The 25917-nt window shown below is 44.5% G+C and overlaps 1 protein-coding gene across 4 annotated transcripts in view; it reads left to right on the forward strand.

Annotated features, from left to right (window-relative positions):
• The window catches only part of STK4 (serine/threonine kinase 4), an 88847-nt gene that overhangs the window by 55452 nt on the left and 7478 nt on the right, over nt 1–25917 (forward strand). The window contains exons 11-12 of one of the 4 annotated variants that reach the window (XM_029918459.1): nt 5167–5353; nt 8895–8989. The exons of 1 other annotated variant lie outside the window; for it this stretch is intronic. In XM_029918459.1, coding sequence (XP_029774319.1) covers nt 5167–5353; nt 8895–8974 — 267 coding nt within the window. In that variant the 3' untranslated portion in view covers nt 8975–8989. Of the gene's footprint in view, nt 1–5166; nt 5762–8894; nt 8990–25917 lie in introns of those variants that run through there. 2 more of the 4 variants (XM_029918458.1, XM_029918461.1) reach the window with 2 other exon arrangements.

The raw sequence follows: 25917 nt of genomic DNA on the forward strand, positions 1-25917 counted from the left end.
GAGAGAGAGAGAGAGAGAGAGAGAGAGAGAGAGAGAGAGAGAGAGAGAGGGAGAGAGAGAGAGGGAGAGAGGGAGAGAGAGAGGGAGACGGAGAATCTCAAGCACTGTCAGCAGGGAGCCAGATGCGGGGCTCAAACTCACAACTGTTAAGATCATCACCTGAGCCAAAACCCAGAGTTGGACACTTAACCAACTGAGCCACCATCAAGGACATTTCTTAAGGAAATTGTTTTCTGTTTTTTTGTTCGTTTGCTTTCCTTTATTTTAATGGGCCCTCACACCTGTTGGACCCTTTTTCCCAGTGCGAGTCACTAGGAATAGAATCCACGAACACAAATGGAGTTGGTTATTAGGTGTTTATTTTAGTTCGGCTGAACGGCCCCTCCCGAGTAGGTGTAATTCCTCGGAAGAGCGCCCTGCTGAGCAGAAGCTCAGGGTTTATATAGGTCAGAGTAACCAATCACCCTCTTACAGCGTTTGATGGTACCTCGGGGTGGTGACTAGATGACTTTCACCTGTTGATTTTGCCTTTTGCAGGCGGGATTGTTTTAACAGAAACTTAAGAAACAGATTTATCCAGTTACATTCCTAGGGTTACCAGCGTGGAAGTGGGCAAGTGGAAATAATAGTTGGTAATTTAGGGTCTACCAACACCCAGCATTGGAGCCCAAGGCAGGGCTTGAGCTCACGACCCTGAGATCAAGACCTGAGCTGAGATCAAGAGTCAAGATGCTTAACTGACTGAGTCACCCAGTTGCCCCTTGTTAGGTTTTTTTTTTTGTCTGTTTTGTTTTTTATTTTAACTGGAGCCTGTAGTCATGAAGAACGTAATAGCTGCTAGTACCATTTGGCGCCACTTGATTCTTCCCGAGGGGCCAGCAGTTTCACTCACCGCTGATTTTGTACCATCGGTGTAAATGTCAACACAGTAGAAAAGGCAGATCACATCTCTATGAAATGTTTGAGGCTCACAGTTTCCTTAAGAGGGGGTGAGGATTTCCCCGGTGTCCGCAGGCCGTACTTTGAGAACTGCTGATCTAGAAGCTTGCTCAGACCGACATCAGTTCTTTCTGGCAAGGATACTTCATAGATGGCGTGTGCACTTACACCCGGAAGTTCGGAACCCCGGGATATGTGCGCCTCTCTCTTTCTCTTGTGCCAGCCGCTGAGGGTCATCGCCGAGATGCAGATTTCACTAGGGGCTGCAAACTGGTGACAATTGATCATTCCTTTTCCATTTCTCAACTGGAATGTTTCTATAGCGAAGTGCTCCATCAATTATGTAGTCTCAGCTATAATTTATATAGGAAAAGCAGCGATATTAAAATATTTGATGCATTTCAATCCTTGGACTTATTATTTTTTTATGTTCCAATTCTTCCATCTCACTATGACCCCAGGAGTTTCTTTTTATAAAAAAATTTTTGATTTCGTGATATATCTATTCCCCAGTCGTTTTTCTCATAACTTCCTTTCTTTCTATATGATGACATGTTCCAGGCTCACATTGTACATTTCTTGCTCCAAACCTGGAAGCAGCCACATTTTTAAAGCTTTTTTGAGATCTTATTGGCATAGAATCTATGTAAGTCTGAGTCGAAGGTGTATAGCATGATGATTCAGTACATGTATATATTGTGAAATGATTACCACAGTCAAGTCAGTTAACTCTTTTATCCCCATAAAACACATAATTACGTGTGTGTTTAAAAGTTTTAAGATCAACTCTCTTAACTTACAAGTGTATGATACACTCTTGCTAATAATAGTCGCCATGCTGTACGTTAGATTCCCAGAGGGCTCATCTTACAGCTGGAAGTCTGTACCCTTTGACCAACATCTTTCCTTTCCCCTGACCCCCCAGTCCCTGGCGACCACCATTCTACCATTTTCTTTTCTTTTCTTTTCTTTTTTCTTTTCTTTTCTTTTCTTTTGTTTTCTTTTGTTTTCTTTTCTTTTATTTTCTTTCTTTTCTTTCATGGGAACAGCCACTTTTAGGAGGAATTTTCTGCTTCCTTTTAGTAGGAAATAGTATTTAGAAACCACGTTCTGGGTGCATGGAGTGCACAGTGAGGTCATCATTTTCCCCTAGGCCTTTTCAATGGATAAAGCCAGAAAGTATGAATACTATAGGGCTTGCACTTGACCACATCAGTTGTACATCTGTAACTCCCTGCCTCCTGCCAAGGGTCTCACTTCCCAGCAACAGCAGTGTAACTGTTCATCCGCTTTATGTCCCACAGTACATGTGCCATCCCCAGAATCACAGTACCAACACTTCCACCAACAATAATTACTGAAAATCGTTTAATGTTTGTATTGCACTTTGTCCTTCGGCCATATCCCTGGTAAGAGGTGCAGTCACATCATCGGATGTTTAAGTCACTCGCAGTAATTTCTGTCTCTGTGGTTATGCCGCAGACACACTATGTAGACAGATTTGGTTTTTCGTCTTGTGTTTTTAGATACTGCTTTTTGCTCTTTCAATTTATAATTATATAAACGATATAGTTCCAAAGATAGATCTACCAAACAGTTATTTGGACTTCGCTTCTATCCTTAAACCCTCTACTCTTAAACCTTCCCTCCTTTTTTGTTGTTACGTTTTGGTTATGTATATTTACATAGACATATGTGTCTGTACTCCCGTTCTTAGATAGCCAGTAGTTCACATACTGCCACCACATACTTTAATCTACCTTTCCGTTTTCACTTCACTGTAGAACCTGGAAATCACGCCCCAGCGTTGTATAGAGAGGGTCCTCATTCCTTTCTTCCTGATGCTTAGTGTTGTGTTGTGCGGCTGTGTGACAGCTGATTCAGCCAGTCCTCCAGCGATAGACATTTAGGTTGTTTGTAGTGATTTTAATAGTCGATCACTTCATAAACCCGTTCCTAAACAGAGAATGAAGCTTTCGGTAATTTGCCTCCTTTGTTTGAGTTTTGAGAAGCGAGTTACATACTTTAAGCCTTTCTAGCTTTTTGTGTCTCTCTCTTTATTTTTTGTAGTTAATGTTTTTTCTGTTTTATTGGCAATGAGTAGATTTATTCAGAGGTCTCTCTCCGCCACAGTCTGGTGTTGTTTATATAAAGTGATTAGACATTAATGTAGTCATAACACCTGTGTCACAGGAAGGCGTGTAATCAGTTCCCCAGCAAACGCTGTTAGAATGTTCTTGGGTTGTTATTAACAAGTGAAGGAATTCCCGGAGGACGGGATTTCCTAATTGCTGTAATCAGAACCAGAAGTTTCTTGTAGCATGAATCTTATTACAACCAAAGCCAGGTTTGGTTCAGTTCCTTTAATTTTGCTAAATTTGAAGTCAGAGAAGAAAAAGAAAAAACAGCTCTAAATTTCGTATTATTTACTCTTCATCAGAAGGTTCTAAAGGGTAAAAAATATTTTAGAATGTAAACTAGCTGTAAATCTAGAAAGCAGAGCTTGAAATTTTCAGCTGAGGTGAATGTAAATTGTTGCTTTTTTTTTTATCGCCGACTCCGCAGCCATGGCTTTGATTTGTGATCTCATTCACCTAGACGTGTCTGCGCTCACTCGTCTTCCTTTGAGCTTCAAAGATACTTTCCCCGTCTTCCTTCTCAGCCTCACCTCCCAGTTTTTTCTCTCATGGACTCTTGACAGTTCCGTAATCTATATTCCTGGGACATGAAATACTGAGAAGACAAGGAGATTTATGCCAATTTTCTCACCCCTATCTGAAGAAAGACTCTCTCTTAGAATTCTGAAAGTAGTATTTGCGTTTGTCGTTTCGTGCCTTTGAAAGAAAAAACATGATGTGAACTTTTCTCATCACCTGAGATCTGTTCCTTGTATCATTCCCTCTCCTGGCATGAGTACATTTACTTTATTTTTTTATAAATTTTTTTAATGTTTTATTTATTTTTGATACAGAGAGAGACAGAGCATGAGAGGCGGAGGGGTAGAGAGAGAGGGAGACACAGAACTGAAGCAGGCTCCAGGCTCTGAGCTAGCTGTCAGCACAGAGCCTGACGCGGGGCTCGAACCCACGAACTGTGAGATCTGACCTGAGCCGAAGTCAGAGGCTTAACCGACTGAGCCACCCAGGCACCCCAGTACATTTACCTTAAAATCCTGATGTTCCACCGCTCAAATGAAATACAGTAGAATTGACATCTTCTGTCTTTGATGTCGTGTTTAAGCAGGAGAAACCGAATGGAATGCACTTGGAAGGCACGTTTCTATTCCTTTCTTCATCTCACTGTTGGAGTTTGATGCTGTTGGGACTGAGATTTTGAGCTGACAGTGCAGGGAAGGAGAGTTTCGGAGAAGAGGATTCAGACAGGAGGAATGGTTGATTTAATTGAAATGCTACTGAGAAATTTATTCAGAAATAAATATTGATAATTATTGAGAAGTGTATTGAAATGCTATTGAGAAAGATAGAGCTTCTTGGGTACATTGGTCATTCTGCACACCCAAGGTTTTAAAACAGGACAGTGTTACCTTTCACACTTGTGTAGAAGGCCTTACAACGCTGCAGTTGGGTCTGTCGGCGAGGACACGCGCGTTGCTCTGCGCCTGCACCGAGGTGCCTGCGCTAGGTTGGTCGAGGAGCTGCCGCCTGCTAGTTAAGATCACTGCAGTCAGACTCTTCCCATCCTGACTCCAGCACTGGCTGAATACAGTTTTAGGCTAGTTTCTCTTCCCCTCTGTACCTCGGTTTCCTCACCTGCAGAGTAGAGGTAATACTAGCGCCTATCAGATGGATTTTGTGTGTATATGAGGATTAAACGTGGTGATGCACATAAAGTGCCCTCAGCACAGGCACTTCAGAATGTTAACTTCCTCCTCCTTCCCTCCCTTTCCCTGCCTTTCCTGAAACACTGTCCCTACAGGAAACTGCAGTAACCCAGTCCCCTCTCCCTAGTGATTTGACAGTGACTCCCACTTTAAAACCAGAAATACATCCCCGAGGAAAACGTGCTCCCAGAGAGACTGACGTAAACCTGCTCGAAGACAGAGGAAGGGCAGCTGTTGCCCGCTGGAAATGGATGCCGCAGATGACCGTGGGCATCGTTTTTAGGGCGTCCCAGTGCTTGCTTGCTGTCCCTTACTTCTCCGTTCCATATAGTTTTCTTTGCACCGCCCCTCACTTCACAAACTGTTAACGCACTGGCGGTTTTCAGATCCGGCCGCCCTCGGATTGCTTCTGCTGCAGCACGCCTGGTGCCGAGAGAGGCCTCCCCTTCGCTTCTCCTGCGTGGGACTTCCTCGTGGGACAGAGAGGTGGCTGCATAAAAGGAGTGATGCCATTAGTTCGTCATTCTGGAAGTTGGACGTTGTGTAAAGCGAGCAGAATGAACATTGAGTCAGGTCAGAAGACGGGTGAACGGCCCTGGCTTCAGCCGGGACTGTGGAGGGTCACTCTCCTCTTTGAGTTTCAGACTTGTGGTCTGTAAGAAACATAATACGACCCGTCTCTGTGGTCTGTGAAAAGCGTAATACCAGCTGTCCCGTTTTTTCCCAAAGAGCTAGAAGAAGGATCAGATGACAATGTAGGTTGGGGTTATTTGAACTAAGTTTATTTTTAGAATTCTACCAGCAGAGAATTGTAAGACTGTTTATGTTTGGTTTTGGTTGACGGTAATTTAAGTATTACTTATTTTATTAGTATCTCACTTTTTATTTTACTGTAGTAAAACAGAATGGTATCTTTGCACAGTAACACTCCAGACACAGAAGGCCAAGGGAGTAGTTAAGTGCAGACTTCTGGTCTGCCTTTGCTGATGACGGTAATGTTACCACCACCATCAAATGCTGGGTTAATATAACATTTAATATAGTTAAAAGAGCATTCTTACTTTCCTCTTCAGTGTGGTGATGCTTATTGCGTCCCTCTGAAGGAGGCAAGGCTTCTTCGGCCTTTCAGAGTTTGAAGATCTGACGTCCAGAGACATTAAAAGGCAACTTTCCTACTTAATGCCAGAGTCAGGCCTAGAACCCAAATCCCCGGGTTGCTTCGGTCTCTGTTAATCCTTGAGTGCTTTCTTACCTGAAGAAAACAGAACAAACCGACTATGAGCTCCAGGCACATACTCCGTACTTATATAATGCCACGATGTAGTAAAAGAATCTTCTTTCAGATAATGTGTGATGGGGACTCTGGAGACCGGGAAGACTGATTTCAGGTTTATTGTGTATTACTGGGAATTCTGTGATATTGGCAGAGTATTTACCATGGACTCGAGAAATTTTTTCATGCTGATTCAGAACAGACTGTAGATCATTGTTTATATAAGTAATTCCCTTTGTTGGAACAATTTAATTTTTACCTTCGGCTGTTTCCATTTACTTTGTAACTATGGGTTATGCAGTAATTATGCTGTTGTTCAGGAAATGCCATGCTAACTAAAAAGCCATTATTTTCAAAACACAGTGTGATGAAATGTAACCTCTATGAAGACAAAGGTATCCATTGTAGAGGAGTCTTGATGGCTGTGGCAAACATTTGATATACTGACTGGTTAAGTCTCAGTCACAGTGTGTCTGTTGGTCTCATTCAGGCACTCAGTCCCCAGTTTCCCTTCTCTCATACTCTGTTCAATGTTAGCTTTTCTGTAAATTTCCTTTTCTTACCTTAGATGTAGGTATTGAATATTTGTAGTAACCTTATGTTGGTTTCTCATGATCTTTCTTTACTATTGTGATAAGATCACTTAACCTAAGACCTACCCTCCAGGTAAATGTTGCGGGTACCCTACAGGGCCATTAACTGCAGGCACCAAGCAGCGGAGTAGAACTCTAAGACACAGTCATCTTGTCTACCGGAAGCTTTGTGCCCTTTGACTAATACCTCTTTGTTTCCCCTTTATCTTGTCTTACTTGAAATTTTATTGGCAGGGGCACTTGTTCTCCTAAGGTTGTAGAGATTGAGGAGAAAATGGTGAAAGTAGCAGTTCTTGAGTACGTGTTGTGTGGTTGGTCCCTGGAAATGTTTTCTCCCATTTGACTCACAGAACCCTTGTACAATGACTTTATTCCCACACACTTGACAGTGAGGCCCAGAGACTTCAGGTGAATAAGCGATCCCTAAGGTTTTTTAAATTCTGATTTTCTGATGATAAGACCATCATTTTTGTCACCTCATTTGAGAAGTGTTGTGTATGCACTGGTTGTGAGCATTTGTCTGATTCATTGGCTCCACTTTTTTCTTTCGTGGATGTGCCTGGCCTTAGCCATGGCACCCAGGTGCTCAGACTGTGGTTTTTGATTATGTTGTTTGTAACCACTGTGCATTCTTTGAAAGACTTTCCACATCTTTTCATAATTTTTTTTTTTGCAACAGCCATTCATCTGTGTGTATAGGAGCGTGTTGATTGGCTTATATATTGGACTGATGTGTCATTTAAATTCTTTGCCACCTCTTCGGTAAGATGTTGGTCGAGAACACTGATTGGAACGGAAATGTTGGGAATCCCCTAGATTAGGGAAAGCATGAAAAGCATGTAGTGAAGTGCCCGGCAGTCCTGCTCTATTATTCATATGCTGGTTCCTTTCAGAGCAACAACTTAGACGTAGTTAGAGCCACACATTGAGAATCAGATCTCAGCTCCGACAGTAACTAGCTTTGGGTCTTTGAGCAAGCCGCCTAATCTTTCTGGGGCTCTGGTTTCTTCATCGGCTAAATAAAGGGGAGATTAAAAGTCTTCAAGGGCCCTCAGACTCTCTCAGTCTTTGTTTGCTAATCTTTAAAATGGAGATAATGCATACCTGTCATAAGGGGTTATTTGAGCCTAAAAGAGATAGCCTGTGTGAAGCATAGAACCGATGGTCAGTATATGCAGGATTTTCCCTTGTTCTTTCAAAATCCAAGTGCCTTGGATGCCCTGGAGTCCAAAACGAGCATAAGAGGCAGTAAAATATACTGACCAAGAGACTGGATTCAGTCCTGGCTTCATTGTATATGAGATATGTAACCCTAGGCAAGTCACTTAACCTAGTAGAAAGATGCTAACCATATTTATGTCAGCGTTATTGAGAAAATCAAATTAGAAAACGCTTTTAAGGTGCTGAGCAGAGTACCTGACCCAGCAGGTGTTCGGTAAATCTTACTTACTGAGGTGTGTGTTTAATACTTGGGTGGGAGAGAGAAACCACCAGGGGAAGAGTGGAAAGTAACGATGTGGGCTGCCCAAAACCCAGAGGTGGTGCCAGGCCTCCAACTTACTTCACGGCTTTGTCAAGGGCCCTGCTGTGGTAACTCCATTTCCTGGTTAAATGTTGTCTGCTTTGAAGTGTTTATTTCATACTTTAGATGAGCCTAATTCTGTTGTGACTTTCTCAGTCACGGGGTTCAAATATCACACACACTGATTCAAATAGACCTTTTATGTGTTCTCCGGTCAGATGGTTTCCCTTCTGTGCCTGCCTCGAAGCTGTAAGACCTGGGAAGTTCCCACATTGCTGTTTTTCAGAACAGCTTTAATCCTGATGATGCCAGAGAGAGAGAGTGAGAGTGAGAGCAAGAGAGAGAAAGAGGATCAGAGAAAAAGAGATCCCCAGACAGACACCGAGAGCTGTACCTGGGTGCCCACACCTGTCTAGTGCTCCCATCTGTAAATGCTGGGTTTGCACTTCGCTCAGCCTTGGGTCTGAGGGTGGCCAGCCTCAGGGGGAAGGACAGACTTGGATATCTGTTACAGACCCACTGGTCCCTTCTATTTGCTCTTTATTCAGGAAAATCCTATTGAATATTAAAACTATTCTAAGATTTTGTAGCCTTCAGACATGGAGGTATCGTTTAAAGATTTATATTCCTTTTATTGAAACTAAACTTTTAATTTTGAGATCATTGTAGGTTCACGTACAGTTGTAAGAAATATATGTGTTGAGATCCTTTGTACTCTTAACACAGTTTCCACACTGGTGACGTCTTGCAAAATTACAGTGCCGTGTCACAACCAGGATACGAACATGAGGCATGCGTGGAGGTAAAGGACAGCTCCATCGCCACGAGGAGCACCCCTGCTGGCTTTGATAAGGCACCCCCTCCACACCCCGTTTCCTAACTCTTGGTGACTGCTAATCTCTTTTCCATTTGATGTGTCTCTTCTAGAGTTTAAAAACTCTTAAGGGAGTTGTGTTTCAAATGAAGTGGAGTCAGGAAATCTGCTGTCCTCTCCCAGGGGCTCTCATTCCCAGAAACAGCAGGCCCAAGTACAAGGTCATCCTCACACTTTGTGAAGAAATGTACCATTCCAGCAAGCTTCCCGCTTGCTAGGTGCTGCCGAGGCCCTACTGATAAACTGCAACCATTCTAGGATTAACTTAACCCACTTCCTGGGATGAGGCCAGCTCCTGTGATGAAATACCGAATGCCACCTGTCACCTTCTCACACATGGCAGCTGGGCCCATGAAGGCAGCCTCGGACCAGAGGTTTATTGCTGAAGGCATGTCTAATGATGGTCCTATGAATTCAGCACTTGGTGTCAGCACTCGCAGAAACAGTGCTCGAGTTGCTGGTGTGGGGTCACTAGGGTGACTCGTGTGCCCTTCGGCAAGGTGCGTGTTGCGTGTCTGCCCCCATTCACGCTCCTCCCATCTCCGTCTTGTTCCTCGGGAGAGGGGCGGCCCCACAGAAGGCCTAGTGTTCACTCCCCAACTGCCGCCCCCACTCTCCTTCGCCTCCCTTCTCTGCGATCTGGGCCTGGGCCTGTACAACCTGGCTGGGTGGCCGGAGCCTGGAGAACAGCCCCCCGCGGGAGCAGATGCTGCGTCAGGTTGGGCGCCCCCCTCGGAGCTGCTCCAGCCTGCTGGGCTCCTTCGCTGTTGGGGGACCCTCCCGGCTGCTCTCCGAGGGAAGCCTCAGGCAGAGTACTCTTCCTCCAGCAGAGATCGGGTCATGGGGATCCCACATCTTACCCTGGGGCTGGGGAGGGGGCCTCGGCACACACAGTGCTTACAGTGGGAATTCCTGAGATGGGCGGGAGCACTCTGGTTCCATGCACATCACCCCACTTCCTGTCTGCTGTTTCACAGCTGGCCTCTTGAGCTTATTTTTTCATTGCCTGTGTCAACCCCTGAAAACATCTGCTTTCGTGATCTCCGATTTAACTAATCCCCAAAACATGGGCATTTAGGTGGCCTAGCTTTTTAATATTCAACATCACTTTAATAAATATCTTTGCATGCTATGTGTGGCTTTAAAATTAATTCCTGCAAGTAGAATGCTTGGCCAAACTGTTTATAGATTTGAAATTGTGATACATGGTCTCAGATTTTCCTATTGTTTTTGGTGTCTGAATTGCCAGTTTTTGTATTTATGCAGTTATTAATGAAATTCTTATTTTCCTGATTGATTTCAAAGTAAGGTTACAGGCCTTTTAACATATATGGTAAAGATATTTTCCCAGTTTTTTAAAAATTATCTCCTGCTTAATTTACTTATTTTGAGAGAGAGCATGCACACGCAAGTGAGTGTAAGCAAGGGAGGAGAGGGAGAGAGAATCCCAAGCAGGCTCCACACTGTCAGCGCAGAGCCCAGCTTGGGGCTTGATCTCACAAACCGTGAGATCATGATCTGAGCTGAAATCGAGTCGGATGTTTAACCAAATGAGTCACCTAGGAACCCCTCCCAGTTTTAATTATTTATTTATTTTTTTCTTTCTCCAAATTTGTATTTAAATTCCAGTTAGTTAACATACAGTGTAATATTAGTCTCAGGAATAGAATTCAGTGATTCAGCATTTACATATTACACCCACTGCTCATCACAACAAATGCCCTTCTTAATCCCCATCACCTATTAACCCCTCCCCCCCCTCCCTCCAGTAACCCTCAGTGTTCTCTAAGGTAAGAGTCTCTTTTTTGGTTTGCCTCTCTTTTTCCCCCTATTATGTTCATTTGTTTTGTTTCTTAAATTCCACATATGAGTGAAACCATATGGTATTTGTCTTTCACTGACTGACATATTTCACTTAGCATAATATGCTCTTGCTCCATCCACATTGCTGCAAATAGCAAGACTTCATTCTTTTTTATGGCTAAGTAATATTCCAGTGTGTGTGTGTGTGTGTGTGTGTGTGTGTGTGTGTGTGTGTGTGTGTACATACACCACATCTTTTTTTTCCATAATATTTTATTGTCAAATTGTTTTCCATACAACACCCAGTGCTCTTCCCCACAAGTGCCCTCCTCCATCACCACCACCTCTTTTCCCCCCTCCCCCTTCCCCCTCAACCCTCAGTTCATTTTCAGCATTCAATAGTCTCTCAAGTTTTGCATCCCTCTCTCTCCCCAACTCTCTCTCCCTCCTCCACTCCCCCTGGTTCTCCATTAGGTTTCTCCTGTTTTGCTGTTAGACCTATGAGGGCAAACATATGGTTTCTGTCCTTCTCTGCCTGGCTTATTTCGCTTAGCATGACACCCTCGAGGTCCAACCACTTTCCTACAAATGGCCATATGTCATTCCCTCTCATTGCCATGTAGTACTCCATCGTGTATATACACCACATCTTCCTGATCCACTCATCAGGTGGTGGACATTTAGGCTCCTTCCATGTTTTGGCTATTGTTGACAGTGCTGCTATGAACATTGGGGTACATGTGCTCCTATGCATCAGCATTTCTGTCTCTCTTGGGTAAATCCCCAGCAGTGCTATTGCTGGGTCATAAGGGAATTCTATGGATAGTTTTTTGAGGAACCTCCACACTGTTTTCCAGAGCGGCTGCACCAGTTTACATTCCCACCAACAGTATAGGAGGGTGCCTGTCTCTCCACACCCTCGCCAGCATCTATAGTCTCTTGATGTGTTCATTTTAGCCACTCTGACTGGCGTGAGGTGGTACCTCAGTGACACCACATCTTTTTTATCCATACGTCAGTCGATGGACATTTGGGCTCTTTCCATAATTTGGTTATTGTTGATAATGCTGCTATAAACATTGAGGTACATGTAAAAAATCCAGATTTTCCCAGTTTTAAAAACTTTATAGTATCTAACTTTTCAGATATTTAAAATTTTTTATTTTGATGTAGCTGCTTTTCCTTTTTGGATTCTGGAATTTTAAGCCATACTTAGAAGTTTTACATATCCCAAGCTTATAAAAATGTTAACTCTTTGTTTTAGAATGTATATATTTTTTTTCTTTTTTCATTATTTATTGTTTGGAATTTGTTTTGATGTAAAGGGTAAGGTAGCAATCCACCTTCATATGTTTCTAATCAGCTAGCCAGTTTTCCTAACAACCAACAATTTTTAAAATACATGGTGAATTTGGAATTGCCAGATCTTGATGGCTTCTGGTATCTAACAGTGGCTGTTTTTACATATAGAAATTTTCCATTTAAAACTCTAAGTTTCAGTATTTTTCTGCTGTTGAAACCTCTAGAAAAGAGCTGTGAACAGAATACCATACTGGTTTTGGCATTCACTTTCACGCCTCTGAAACAGGCTGATTCTACAGAATTTGATCCAGGGTGCTTCTGTGTCTTGATGCTTTTTGCCAAGCAAAATTGATTATTTCTAACCAAAAGGCCCTGAGTGCCAGACTGAAAAAAAAGAGTCAGGGGGTCCTCCTCAGCTGCTTGCAGGTTATAGAATTTGGCATCAAGCACAATGCTTATTTTCCTCATAAGTTTCTTTCTGTTCTCTAGCCTCCAGTGGTGTATGCATCTTGTTACTGAGGACTTTTCTTGTGGGGAGGGCAAATTCAGATCCTGTTCGTTCAAGCCCTACTAATTGTATTTTTCAAATACTTTTTTTTCCCTAGGCAGTTTGATGACTAGAGTGCAGAAGTCTTTCTCTGACAGTCCTCGCTTTCTCTCGTGTTGGGGAACTTCGCTGTGGGTTGGCTTTGTGGTGCTGGTGTAACTTCCCCTACGGCGATGGGTTGCTCTATCACATAGATTCTCTTTCTAGCTTTCATTAGAGGTGCTTTCAGTAGTTTAAAATATGACTTGAGTATCTTAGGATCTTGACATTTTCCTCCTTTGCAGACATAGTCTCCTAAGTTACTGGAACTTCTCTTAAAGTAGATTTTATCCCTGATGCTTGTTTTAGGCTCCACGTGCAGGCACGGGGGCAGGTCGTGCCATGTGGTTGAAGGCAGGAAACGCGGTGGTTAAAACCACCAGAAGCATTCTGGCTTCATACGCCATCGTCTGCACCTGTCAGGTCACCTGGCTGACTCTCCGTTCCCTTACCTGTCAAATATGGGTAACAGCTGTCTCCTGGGACTGCTGAGAATATCACGTGAGAGGATGCATACGGAGCACTTAGGACAGGGTGCCCGGGTGGCTCAGTCCGTTAGGCATCTGACTCTTGATTTGGGCCCAGGTCATGACCTCATGGATGAGATCGAGCCCCGCATCAGGCACTGGTGCAGATGTGCGGAGCCTCCTTGGGATTCTCTCTCTCCCTCTGCCCCTCTCCCCAGCTCACTATCTCTCTCTAAAAAAAAATAATACTAAAATAAATCTTAAAAAGAACAAAAAAACAAAACACTTAGGACAGCATCTGGCCCACAGTTAGCACTTGGTAAGTGTTACTTTTCATCATTTTTTTAGTGTTGCTTTGCTCTCCTGAGATGTTGCAATGCTATTTCCCCCCCCTCCTTCTTTGTATAAAAAGAATACTGTAGACAGTTTAGAAATTGAAGGAAAGCGTAGGGAAGAACATTTCTCCCACGGCCCCACTACCCTGTTTACAGTTAACATAGCCGCTGCTGGCTTCTGTACTTGTGTATGTTTCTCATGGCTGAGATCACACTGTACGCGTAACATGACATCTGGATTTCTTTTCATTTCACGTGTCTTAAACTTTTTCTCATATCGTTAAAAAAACATTTATAAAATTATCGCTTTTGACGATTACATAATAGTCCCTAGCAGTGTATTATTTTGATCGACTTAATCATTCTCCTTCTACTTGGCATTTGGTATTTGGAACTTTCTTGGTTGGAATTACGTTACTTTTAGGTCATTCTGTCCTCTGAAGCCTGGGCGTCTTCCCGGCACTGGGCAGGCTTAGGAGTCGAGGCTTCATATTTGCTTTTGTCATTGTTTTGTCTGCTGATTATGAATTCAGGCAGCATTTTAAACATGAGACCCTGGGCCCTCAGACTCTTGCCTTTCTGTTCTGGAGTATCTCCATACTTGTTTGCTTTTTGACTCTTTTGGGGAGGAAGTTTCTTTTCATAAATCCTGTGCTGGAGGAAAGCTGAACAGAGGCCATGATGAGTACTGTGGTCTCCAGGTCCGGGGCCACGGGGATGCCGGGGAGCCGGCCAGGACAAACACCAGTTGCATGTTAATGGATCTTTACTGGGTAATCACATGAGCAGTTCCTGGTAAAAAGACTATCTTAAATTATTCTTGACAAGGTATACTATTTTTGTTTCAGATTTCTTATTTTTCCTGTAAAGCTAAGCTTAAAGTATGTTAAGGCCGAATTCACTTGTACTTGGGAATATAATGAGATCTTGTACTTTTTACTTCCAGAAGACCAGCCAAGAACAGCAGTCTGAAAGAGAAGTATGGATCCAGCTTTGCCAGGGAAACCTGCTGTTTAGATACGCTTTCTGAGAAACCGCACGGCAAATGAATGTCGCCTTTGTCTCCAGTCACAGCAGCCTGCTTCTGCTGGTGACTCGTGCTAGCTGGCCTGAGCGCAGGTTTTAACTCAGTCACTGAAATGGCACTGACAGCAAGACCTTTTAAATGCTGGTGGTTTGTGACCCCCAGGAGGTTGCTTAAATGGCCTCAGCCGCTGTAAACTTGCCACTGTTTCTCATTTCCTTTGTTTGGCTCTAAGACGGCTTGATCTGTGGCTTCTAGGCAGCTTTCTTTAAAGTTCATTCTTCATGGCCATTGATTCTCTGCTGTTAAGATATAGGATGATTTTTTTTTTAAGTTTATTTTTTTGAGAGAGAGCATGTAAGGGGGGAGGGGCAGAGAGAAAGAGAGAGAGAGAGAGAGAGAGAGAAAATTCCAAGCAGGCTCCGCATTGTCAGCACAGAGCCCGGTATGGGGCTTGAACTCAAAAACCATGAGATCATAACCTGAGTCGAAGTCAAGATTCAGACGCTTAACCCGCTGCGCCACCCAGGGCCCCTAGGATGATTTTTATCCCGACTGCACGGTAAACCAAGAGTGCAAACCATGGTCTGGCGAGTTTTGGTAGTGGAAGTATCAACAGTGATGAGCAAGAGTTTCCATCTAGGCGGTGGCTTGAAGTTATAAATGGACCCTAAGACCTGCACGTAGTCTCTTGGCACCTTAGGCCCTTAGGTCACTTCCCTGTGACATCACGGGAAGCACGGGTGATGAGTGGTCTACGTCTTGATGCCATTATCTCTCCGTAAGCTGCTCCGGTACCGTCTCTGAGAATGGTGGGCTCTCAGAACCGAACGAGTCCTTACGGGCACACGTTCCAGCCCTGCTGCATTTCCAGCAAGAGGCCTCATCCAGCGTTGTCGCGACTGTGTCTGGTCATTTCTGAGAGGAAAGGGGGGATTCCACAGCTGGGAAGTAGTCCACACCACTGCTCAGAGGCTCCTCCTGAAGATGCTGTGGTGTTTGTTTGTTTCTTTGTTTGTTTTACTTTGCCCAAAATTTGTCCCCAGGGAACTTCAACCCATGTGTCTATTTTGACGGTTTCTCACGGGGACTATACAGTTGGTTAGGATTATCTGGCTTTTCCATTTTACAGGTCGAGAAAGCAAGCAAGTCTCTTGCTTCTAACCACTTTGTATTGTGGCAGCTGGACTTGTGCGTAAACGTTGCCGATCTTCATGCTGACGCACTCTTAGCAGGGCAAGCAACGAAATCTTGGGTATTTTCTGTATTCATGTTGCTTTGATGGTATCTTTATTCTCTCTGGAGTTCAGATTATGAGGGGCAAAGAGTATAGACTAGGGTCAGACAGAACCAGATTCAGTTTGAGTCTCTGCCCAGACAAATTATGAGTCTGCAAACCTCAATTTCCCCACCTACAGAATCAGATGAATAATTACAGCTGTAGATTTAATTAAGAGCAAATGAGATTATAACAGGAAGACTGACCAGCTGATAATGGTGGATAAACACTTTTCAAACACTGGCCTAAATCACTGTTACAGTCGTCATTGCCACCGTCGTGTGCAGCTGGGTCCTTACGTCCTGCACTCTCGGCTTCGGCCAGCCCCTTCCCCTGCCTCTCTTTATGCTTTCTTGGTTCCCTAGGAGCAGCAGCGTTCGCATTCTGAGGAAGGGAGGTGGGCACACCAACCGTATCTCTGGCCTCTGGAGAGCCCCCCTCTTTTCCAGGAGGAAGTTCTGGGAGGGAACTCCGTGGGGACCTTGTTGCCAGATCTGGAAGTTCTGGGAATTCATGTATTTTTCCTGCTTATAGGGAAGCACCTCTGTTCGGCAATACCACGGTTATGTATTTGCAAGACTGATTCATCCTCTGCGGCTTTCACTCTGGTGTACATTGTGAACAGTGCATCTCCCCTCCTTTGTCCTTGGGTCCAGATTTCTTAGTCCATGGACTCTGTGGTTTTAGTCCAGATAAATCTAGTTGGGTTTTTTTTTTTTCCTCCCTAGAAATCTTGATTTCATCTTAGTTTTAAAACATTTTGGCATATGGGGTGCTTGGGTGGCTCAGTAGGTTGAGCATCCGGCTTCAGCTCAGGTCATGATCTCATGGTTCGTGGGTTCGAGCCCCGCGTCAGGCTCTGTGCTGACAGCTAGCTCAGAGCCTGGAGCCTGCTTCAAATTCTGTACTTCCCTCTCTCTGTGACTCTCCCCTGTTCGTGCTCTCTGTCTCTCAAAAATGAAAAAAATAAATTAATTAAAAAAACATTAAAAAAACATTTTGGCATAAAGTTTTGGATGTTAAAATTGGCAGGATCTTTGAGTCCAGCTTCCTTTTTATTCCCGATATTAGTTTCTTCTTCTTTTTGAAAAATCAGACTTATCCAAGGTTTTTCTCTTTTGTTTTTTAGTCATTTGAAAGAGCCACCTTTTGGTTTGATTGATTCTTGCCATTGCATTGGCTTTAAATTCATAAATTTGTGTTCTTACCTTTACTTTCTGTGGGTTTATTCTGGATTTTTTTTTTTCCTTCTCTAGTTGGACAGTTAAGTTGATTAATTTTCATTCATCTCTCTTTTCTGATGTATGCATATCAGGCTATGAAATTCCCTCTAAGGATGACTTTAAATACCTTCCACAATTTTTGATATATAGTTCTTTGTTTTGTAAAGTCCGATTTATTGAGATTTCATTTACATACCATAAAGTTTGCATGTGTACTCATGTACGCCTCCCTCCCTTAAATGTACAGTGTGATGAGTTTGACAAATGGACACAGTTGTATAAACATTGCCACAATGAAGAATTAGAGCATTTCCATTACCCTGAGAAGCTCAGTCATGCCCTGGTTTCGTCCCAGCAGTCTCCTTTCCCACAATGCCATGCGAGGTCAGTTACACAGAATATCATCTTTTGTGTTTGATCCTTTCATTTAGCGTGTGTGAGATTCCTCCGTGTCATTGCAGGCATATGGACTTGTTCCTTTCAATGGCTGAGTAGTTTTCTTTGTATGGATCTACCACAATTGGTCTATCTGTTCACCAGTAATACAGTTTTCAGTGGGAGCAAGTCAGAGTATTTTGATTCCACACTCAGGCTGTAAATACACTAGACTATTCTGGATTTGAGGTTGTCTGGGCATTTTTCACATTTAAATTTGTATTTGGGGTTTGGCATTTTGGCAGTGTTTCCATTAGCGGCCGAGCATGTGCTCATGTGTATCATGTACGCCTCCCTCCCTGTAACAGTCTGGGTCCAGGCAGGAGACCGAAACCACACAGGAAGTTAAACAGGAGCAGCTGAATGCAGGGAATTGTTGCCTATGATGAAGGAGTAACTCTACGATCCAGGGAAACTGTGTGTGGTTCCTTAGCGCTAAGGGAGCATGCCCACGGGGGGACAAGCTACCACGGGGTCCAGCCTTTATGGATTAAGTAGAGTTCGGCCCTTGGCACAGCAGCGGGGTTTGCTGGTTTGACCAGAGCTGGCGCTGAGGCTCTGAGCCTGCCATAGTCTACCCCCTGCAGTACAGGTGAGGAGCGAGTGATCAGCAGCCAGCGGCGTGAGTGAGCAGGGGAGAGGTGTGTGCAGGTGCAGGCAGGAGGCCTTCAGAGCCTGCGAGCCATGTTGGGGCGCTGTGTCTGTGTCACCATGGCTGCCAAAAGGTTATGGCTAGGCTGAGGCTTCAAGGTCTCAGAGAAACTGGCCCTAGACTGTCACTGGGCCACACTTCACCAACTGTCCTCCCGTCCACACTGCCAGCCCCTCCGCTGGAGACTCCACTTCCTCCCTGCACCATCCCTCTGGCCCCTCTGCTGAAAAAGCTTAGAGTACACACGTCACACACGCTTTCTAGGAGAAGCGCTAAGACTGCCATCGTGCACCTCCGCGCATTTATCATAGAGCAGGGCGCGTTCAGAGTTACACGACTGGTAACTGACAGACGCTCCCTGTTCTCCATGAGAGAAATACCGTCACGCCAGAACAGCGGCACCCACGTGCTTGTGCGAGTCACAGGCACTTCACGAGGGGACACGGATTTATGAAAATACTTACAAACAGTATGTTCACAGACAAATAAAGATCCTGTGAACCACAGCATATTACCGCGCACGTCCTGCTGCTCGCCCCCCGCCCAGTCAGTACAGACTGAAAGCTGTGAGTCAGACCGCGGGTCGGAGGCAGTTTCTTTCTTCATGATGCTTGCTCATTACAGAAAGACGTTCAGGACACACATCTAAAAGAAAGTTTCATACCAGAAAAACTAAGTGTTGTTTGTTTTGAAAAGTTAAGGGTTTTTAATCTCTGAGCTTAGATGAGCTCATGCTAGGAATATGGTGATGAGCCTTTCTGAACCAAAAAAACTAGGACACATGGGCTTTACAAGGAGTTTTTTCTGGTTTGTGCATTTATACACATGTGAAAAGTATTACGGTGGCATAAATTAAATCACATTTGATTATTCATACCCAATTAAACACTTGTTGAAAAGAATAAAGGGCCATCTCAAAGTACCAAGAACATATATATACTAATGCTTTTATGCATTAATAAGGAATTAAGTCATCTTTTTTTTTTTTAAGGTAATCTTGAGTCAGAAAAATAAAAGAAAAAATGATACAGATTCCTATTTAGCAGTTATGTGGTTTTGGCTGAATTGAAAGTCTACACACACACACACACCCCCTACCCCTCTAACCTAATTTATGTTTCTGACACTGCACACAGCTCAGGTCCCAAGACTCAGTGGCGATTACATAAGGATTGTGACATGCTCTGTAGATAGAACTAGTCTGCTTTTGTTACCCTCAAAGGATATTGAAAGAATATTTCTTTTTGGGTATTTATGTTGTAAATCTCTGACACTTCATTATGTTTTATATACTTCCCAGAACTTAAGCACTGTTCACTTACAAGATTTCCCACATCAGGAAGCCCAAATTGTAAAAATTCAGGCCTGCAAAGTGGCTTACTCAGAGTACTTTGGTTTCCATTCTTGGCCAGTTTTCTGTAAACATTTTGTTCTTTTGGTGTATTTAAATTGGACCTTCTTTAGTCGAGGATCCCTTTTAAGGCTGCCTTTATTAAATGAACTGAGATCAATTTGTATTTTAGCTTTCAGATTTTGCTTGGGATTCTTTGGGCTTCTTTCATTTGGCAAGAGGAGAGAAAAGGGCCTGGCCTTTTTGTTATCTTGGAAATTTCCAGCCCAAGGAAGTGTAGACGCCCAGTTTGCAGGGATTCTTCTTAGGTGATGAGCTAGCTCTTTTCCTGAATTATTAAGCTGCATTAAAACAGCAGCTTGGTGCAGTTTGTGCTTTAGGTTTTCATATCTTTTGAAAGATTAATATCCCCGCAAGAATGACAGTACGCCGATGTCTCCCGCCAGTGCTTTCAGATGTCCGGAGCGTCACTGTGCTCTGTTCTTGGGCCGCACCTTCTTTAGACATTCGCCATCACTGTAGACTATGTGTTTGCTGACTTCCTGAAAGTTTTCTTCTCACAGTTTAGCTTCCTCCAGTGTGAAATTTATAAACCAGCTTAGAGCTACTCTTAAAATAGAATTTTTCTTAGCTGTCATAAGCAACCAAGACTAGAGTGGATTTTCACGTCCATTTTTTCCTTGTAGTTCAATCATGACGCCAGATGAGCAGTCCATTCTGATTTGGGCATGCAGGGGTCGGTGTGGACTGATTGGCATAATCTTATTTAACAAGCTTATACTCTTAGGTTTATTTATTGATCACCTACTTCCAAAGCTTCTTGAGGGAACCGAATAAAAAGTCAGTACCATTTTCTAATAAATGCTTAAAGATTAAGGATGTGTCTCTTTATTAAATATTTATTGAGAACTCTTTTCTGCTGGCCTCTCTGAAAATAGATGTAGTTCCTGCTCTGAAATAGCTCCCACTTTAGGGAAGGGAAAAGGTAGTTGGGGAGAGGGAAGAGTTAGAGCTCAGGCTGGGCTGGAAGGTGGGATGGGCGTTCCCTAAACTGAAGACAGGATTATATTCGGCAGGTGCACAGAGGTGTGAAAAAATGTGGCGCCTGAAGGTATATGGAGTGGCTTTTATAATATTGACAAATGAACTCTCTTAAGTCCTCTTGTTTACTTACTAGTTTTATTAGTCCCCTGTATGTTGAGTGCAAGAAATACTTGAAATAACAAGATTTGCATGTCATTTTTAAAAATTCTGCCATGCAGACTTTGCTCTGAATCAGAGTGAGTGCTCCTTCTTTGCACTATAAATGTATAAAAAATGTAAGGTCTTTAAGAGATTTCGACCACAGGGATTCTTCCTTGTCTAACTCCCAGAGCACATGCTGCCTTGACAGGAGGGTGGCTTGGGCTTTGTGGTCAGACGTGCCAGGGCTCATCCCCTGACTCCTCCGCGTAGCCTTGCTGGCTTCAGGGCCAGGAGCAAATTCCTGTATTTCTCTAAGCCTCAGTTTCCACCTCTGTAGAGTGGGATATCACTGCTTATTTCATGGACTATTCTGAGGTGACATGAAATAATGCATGTAAGGTGCTGAGCACACAGCACTCAATGAAAGGTGGTTCTCATTACAGCTGCTTAGCAGTCATGAGTCACTAACGCCATGGATTGTAGCCGTCTGACTCCGCTGCCTCATCTATCTCTACATTTCCTGTGCAGGGATCCTGCCCCCTACACACCTTAACACCCCCTCACTCTGTCGTCCCTACTCCTGCCCTGTCCAGGCCCGGCACATGTGTCTGAGCAGGTAGTCACCACATCTTCCTAATTAAAGACACAATGCTCAATAGCAGCAATGCAGGGCCTCTTAACCATCCGTTAGTCCTCTGTATCTGGGGTATGAAAGTTCCTTATGCGTTCTTGCTCTGGAAAGCCAGAGGCATGATGGTAGGAAAAAATCTGGGTTTGGTTAAAACCTTTTTACCTTTGGCCAAAGACTGTTGTAAAACTCACAGAAGAGAAAGAAAACAGCAACCAAAGCAGGGGCATTGTGATTTTCAAGAAGAAGTTGTGAAAGTTCATGTCAGAACAGAGTTGAAGTAAATTCTAAGCCTGCCAAACTACTACAAAAATTAATTTTGTCGTGTAATCTGAAGGATGTGTTTTGATAAATCGCAAAAAAGTAACGGCATACAAGTAATAAACTTTATATTATAGTGAAACCCTTTAAAGAAAGCACTTCTGCTTTTCGTCTTTTTGTTTATACCATTTATCAAATCGTATCCTTCATCCATACAGGCACACACAGTATGTCCTGAGCTCTCCACATGGGAGGCTCTCTGGCCGCCATCTGCAGGTTGTTTGAGGCTGGTTGTCTGATACTCCTCAGAGTTTGGGGGTCATTTATATCACTGGGCCTGCCTGGAGCCACATTTCTTTGTTGTACCCAGGTTCAAGGTCTGCGTTGCATTCCAGTCTTCTTGGTAAGTATTTTAAATACATGCAGCCATGTTTTCTTTGGTGGAATTCCGGTAACAGTTCCATATATTGACTTCAAGTAATCGTAAACTCAGCGTGGGATTGAAATAATCAGTAGTAATAGTTTTGCATTAGGAAGATTTAGTAAAGGGCTGATGGAAGCATACTTTGGCATGACCATCATTTGAATCAGAGGAAATTTCCCATTAACATTCTTACAAGGTTCATTTAAGCATCAAGATCTTTCGAAATTCAATGGCCTAGTGCTTACTTAACCCACATAGGTTGTTATTTGACTGTCAGCTCCCTGCGTTTCTGCATGACTTCCTTCTTGGCCATCTGCTGAGAGTTTATTGCATCATCTGAGAATCTTCTTAGAGTCACTTCCTTCCAATCTAGAATCCACTCCTAGATAGAGACCAATTCACATCAAGGAAGGATAAGTATCTTTGGTGGATTTAAGTCAGTGCCCATGTGCTTTTGACTGACTTTGGTACCTTTTCTCTACTGCAGTTTTGCTAACCTTCTAGTGGCTGGTCCTGAAGGTATGGACCGGCACACTGGTGGCTTTTATTCGGCTCTGTCAAGCTTCCTTGTCGTCTTGCTAAATTCCAAAGGCGTGTTCTTTCCTCATTCTTGGCCACCTTTGGCCATCACCTTTGACAGGGCCTCTGCCTGACTCACCTATCCAGAAGGGGCAGTGTGTTTGAGAAATCCTGGTGGTGATACTGGATGCAGAATTATGAGTACATGTGTACTGAATTGAAGCCTGTCCTTAAACGCTTTGGCAAGTCTTTCTCTGATGGTTTTTTTAGGGACGTAGCACGACACTCTTTGTACAATAGACTTCTGAAGTGAGTTTCTAGCAATAGAGAAGCAGAACTTTGAGTCCTGTTCCTTGGACATGGACCAGACCTGTTTGTTCACCATGGGCCTTTTTGCCAGGGTAGCAGGAAGCTGTGCTCTGTGTTCGGATGGGTTTAGTTCAGCTTCCCTCTGCTCATGCAAGGTGGGCTGGCTGTCACCGCAGTTCCCGTGCGTCCCCACTTGTCTGAAACACCAGCTGGATCTTCCCGGTTGTTCTCCGGGCTGGGCGACACAGGGCAGTTCAGAATTTCAGAGTGCTAAGTCTATCTGAGGAGAAACCAGTTCCCATCAGCCTTCTATATTCGTACTAATGCTGGGAATCTGAGGCTTTCACTGTGGTCTGGCCGGGGGGCACCAAGCCAGACTCCTGAGATTCGGCGTTTCTCAAATGTGGAGTTCACTGGAGACAGCTCTGTGTGCTGTATCCTCACCGTTTGTGAGCTCATCAAGCTCAGTTCTTAGAGCAGCAGCAGCTACTCTTTATATGACTTCTGTGCTTTCTCCATTTTCTAAAGAAAGGATTTAAGGCGGTAGCTCTCACTTATCCACTTTGTTTTTGGTGTGTACCAGACACTGTGTTACATGCTTTACCAACACCTGTGAACCTCACAACCTCCCCTGTTGGATAAATACTGCTGTCCTCTAAAAATGAGGAAGGTGACACACACATTATGCGACTTGCCCAAGGGCATCCAGCTCCGGGGCACAGAGCTCCATGGGACCCAGGTCCCGTGTGACTCAAAGCCAGTGCTCCTGCCCCGAAGCCTAGCTGCTTCTCAACACACACCGCCTTGTACCTTCCTGTTGCCCCACTGTGTGCCTGGCCTGGTGGAGCTGCCAGGAAAGTTGGTTGATTCCGTTGGTATCGTGTTTAGCAACCTTTAGTGGAGTCGCTGCCCCTCAGCAGTGGTGCCTGGCACGTGGTAGGCCTTTGGAAAGGCAGCAAAGTGGACAGTATCATTCCCATTTTACAGATGAGGAAACCAGACCCCAGAGAGGTCAGGCGACCCCTCAAGTCACCCATCATCACTAGCAGAGGCATTTTTGAATGCACGAGCCATCTAATGTATTTAACGTCAGCCACGTTTGTAATTCTTCTGGTCTCTCCTGTTGTTCACTAACACAGACAGGCCTGTTTCCAGAAACCCTTAAGGTGGTGGTTACAGTCTTTTCCACTTCCTCACTCTTTCACTTTGGGCAAATTGTTTGCTCACTCTTATCCTCATTGACCTCATGTGTCAAAGGAGGGCAATCATAATACCTGCCTTGCAGACAGATTGATTCGTGTAGACACACGCTTAGCTCAGTGCTGGGCGCGCGGCATTCGCTCAAGAAATTAACATAGTGCCTCAATGTCTAAGTGCAGAATCCAGTAGTAGGATGGTGTTGTATCCGGCTAAAGTGGGCTGAGGCCAAAGCTCACGCTGCCTACTTGAGGATACGGAACATTTCCAGAGACCACATCCTCTATGAGAAATCTCCCCTGCACATATGTGGTGGCCTTTACTTGTTCAGACATCCGTCGGCAGACGTCACACTGGGTGAGCGAGGTCGAGCTGGTGGTCAGGCACCAGTGAGCACGGCGGCAAGCCTCCGTACTGTCAGATTCGGAGCCCATCCATGGCCATTTACTCCAGACCGATGTGTTGATTAGCATCCAAGTGGTCAGAGAATTCTAAATGACCATGGTTAAGAGGCCTGTTTTAGAGTCTCTTTCCCCCTGTGACCTCTCCCTGTGCTTGGTCTGCTCTCTTCAGTATGACCCACCTTCATTAATGAGCCTGGGGCTTGGGGCTTGGCATTCTCTTGATTATCTCATTCATTTCCAAAGTAGTAGTTCCTTTTTGTCAGAATGAAGAATTGAAGTGGACGTGCAGTTAGAGATGACTCAGCCGGGGCTGGAGACCTCCTCCTCGTCAGTATCAAACACACAGATGGGACTTCCTCAGATGGCAGAAGAACGCTGAGAGAAGTAGAAGGCCTGTGAGGCAGCGCTCCTTCCTTGTCCACACGGGGTCCTCCAGCTCCTCGCCCGGAGCCCTGCTGCTGTGGCGGTGCCCGGGGGGCTTGCTCCCTCCACCCCAGTGGCTTCCATTTTTACTTGACTAGAAACAAAGGGCAGTTTATTCATTCCTGCCCATGGTGTAGTGAACAAGACAGAACTTTTGTCCTAGTGAGAGACACAACAAGTGAAGGGAAATAAATAAGCATGAGTGGTTACCACGTGCCACGATCGTGGGCTGAGACACAATAATGCATGTAGGGGAGGCAACTTTTCTAGATAAGATGCTCAGGGAAAGGCTTCCCCAGATTCTCTGAGGAGTTGACCTCGGAGCTAAGGCCTAAAAGATACAAAAGAACTAGGGATGCCATCCAGGCAAAAGGATCAGTCCCCAGGTATACCCTTGAGGCCAGAAAAAGTACAGCTTGTTTGAGGATTTGAAATAAAGGCTGGCCAGAGGGTCCCAAGCAAAAGGGAGGGTGATAGGTGATGAAGCTCCAGGGAACGGGGGGTGGGGGGGCAGAGATGTACGGCCTTGGTAGCCCCAGGGATTTTATTCTAGTGCAGCAGGAAACAGGGGACTCGATCGGGTTCATCTAAGTATTTTTAATGATGCTTGTTGCTGTGAGATGATGGTGGCCTGGACTGAAGCGCTGGATTTGGGTCACACTAGTGTTTTAGAGATGAGATCGAAGGACAGGTTGTGGGCAGGGAGGTGGGTGTCGGGAAGAAAGAATCAGGGATGACTCTGTGCACTGACAGGACAGCAGTACCATTCTTGAGGCAAGGAGGACCAGGATGTACGGAGAATAGGTTTGCGGGTTTGGGAGGGGTGGGACTTGAGAGTTTTGTTTTGCTTGGCATTAAGGTGCCGATTTCCGTGAGCTGATCTGGGACCGGGATATAAATCAGGACCTGCCCTGGGTGTGTGAGCCTGCAGTTCAGAGGAGAATTCTGGTCTAGAGCAGGACACGGGGGAGTCGCAGTCTAGAGAGGCTGTGTAGATGCAAGGGGACAGATGAGGTGTGCTGCAGGGTGGGACTTCCTGCAACTGCTGAAAATGGCTCACGCCCCCTG

This window comes from Suricata suricatta, chromosome 12 (genome assembly GCF_006229205.1).
Source record: "Suricata suricatta isolate VVHF042 chromosome 12, meerkat_22Aug2017_6uvM2_HiC, whole genome shotgun sequence".
Lineage (NCBI taxonomy): Eukaryota > Metazoa > Chordata > Mammalia > Carnivora > Herpestidae > Suricata > Suricata suricatta.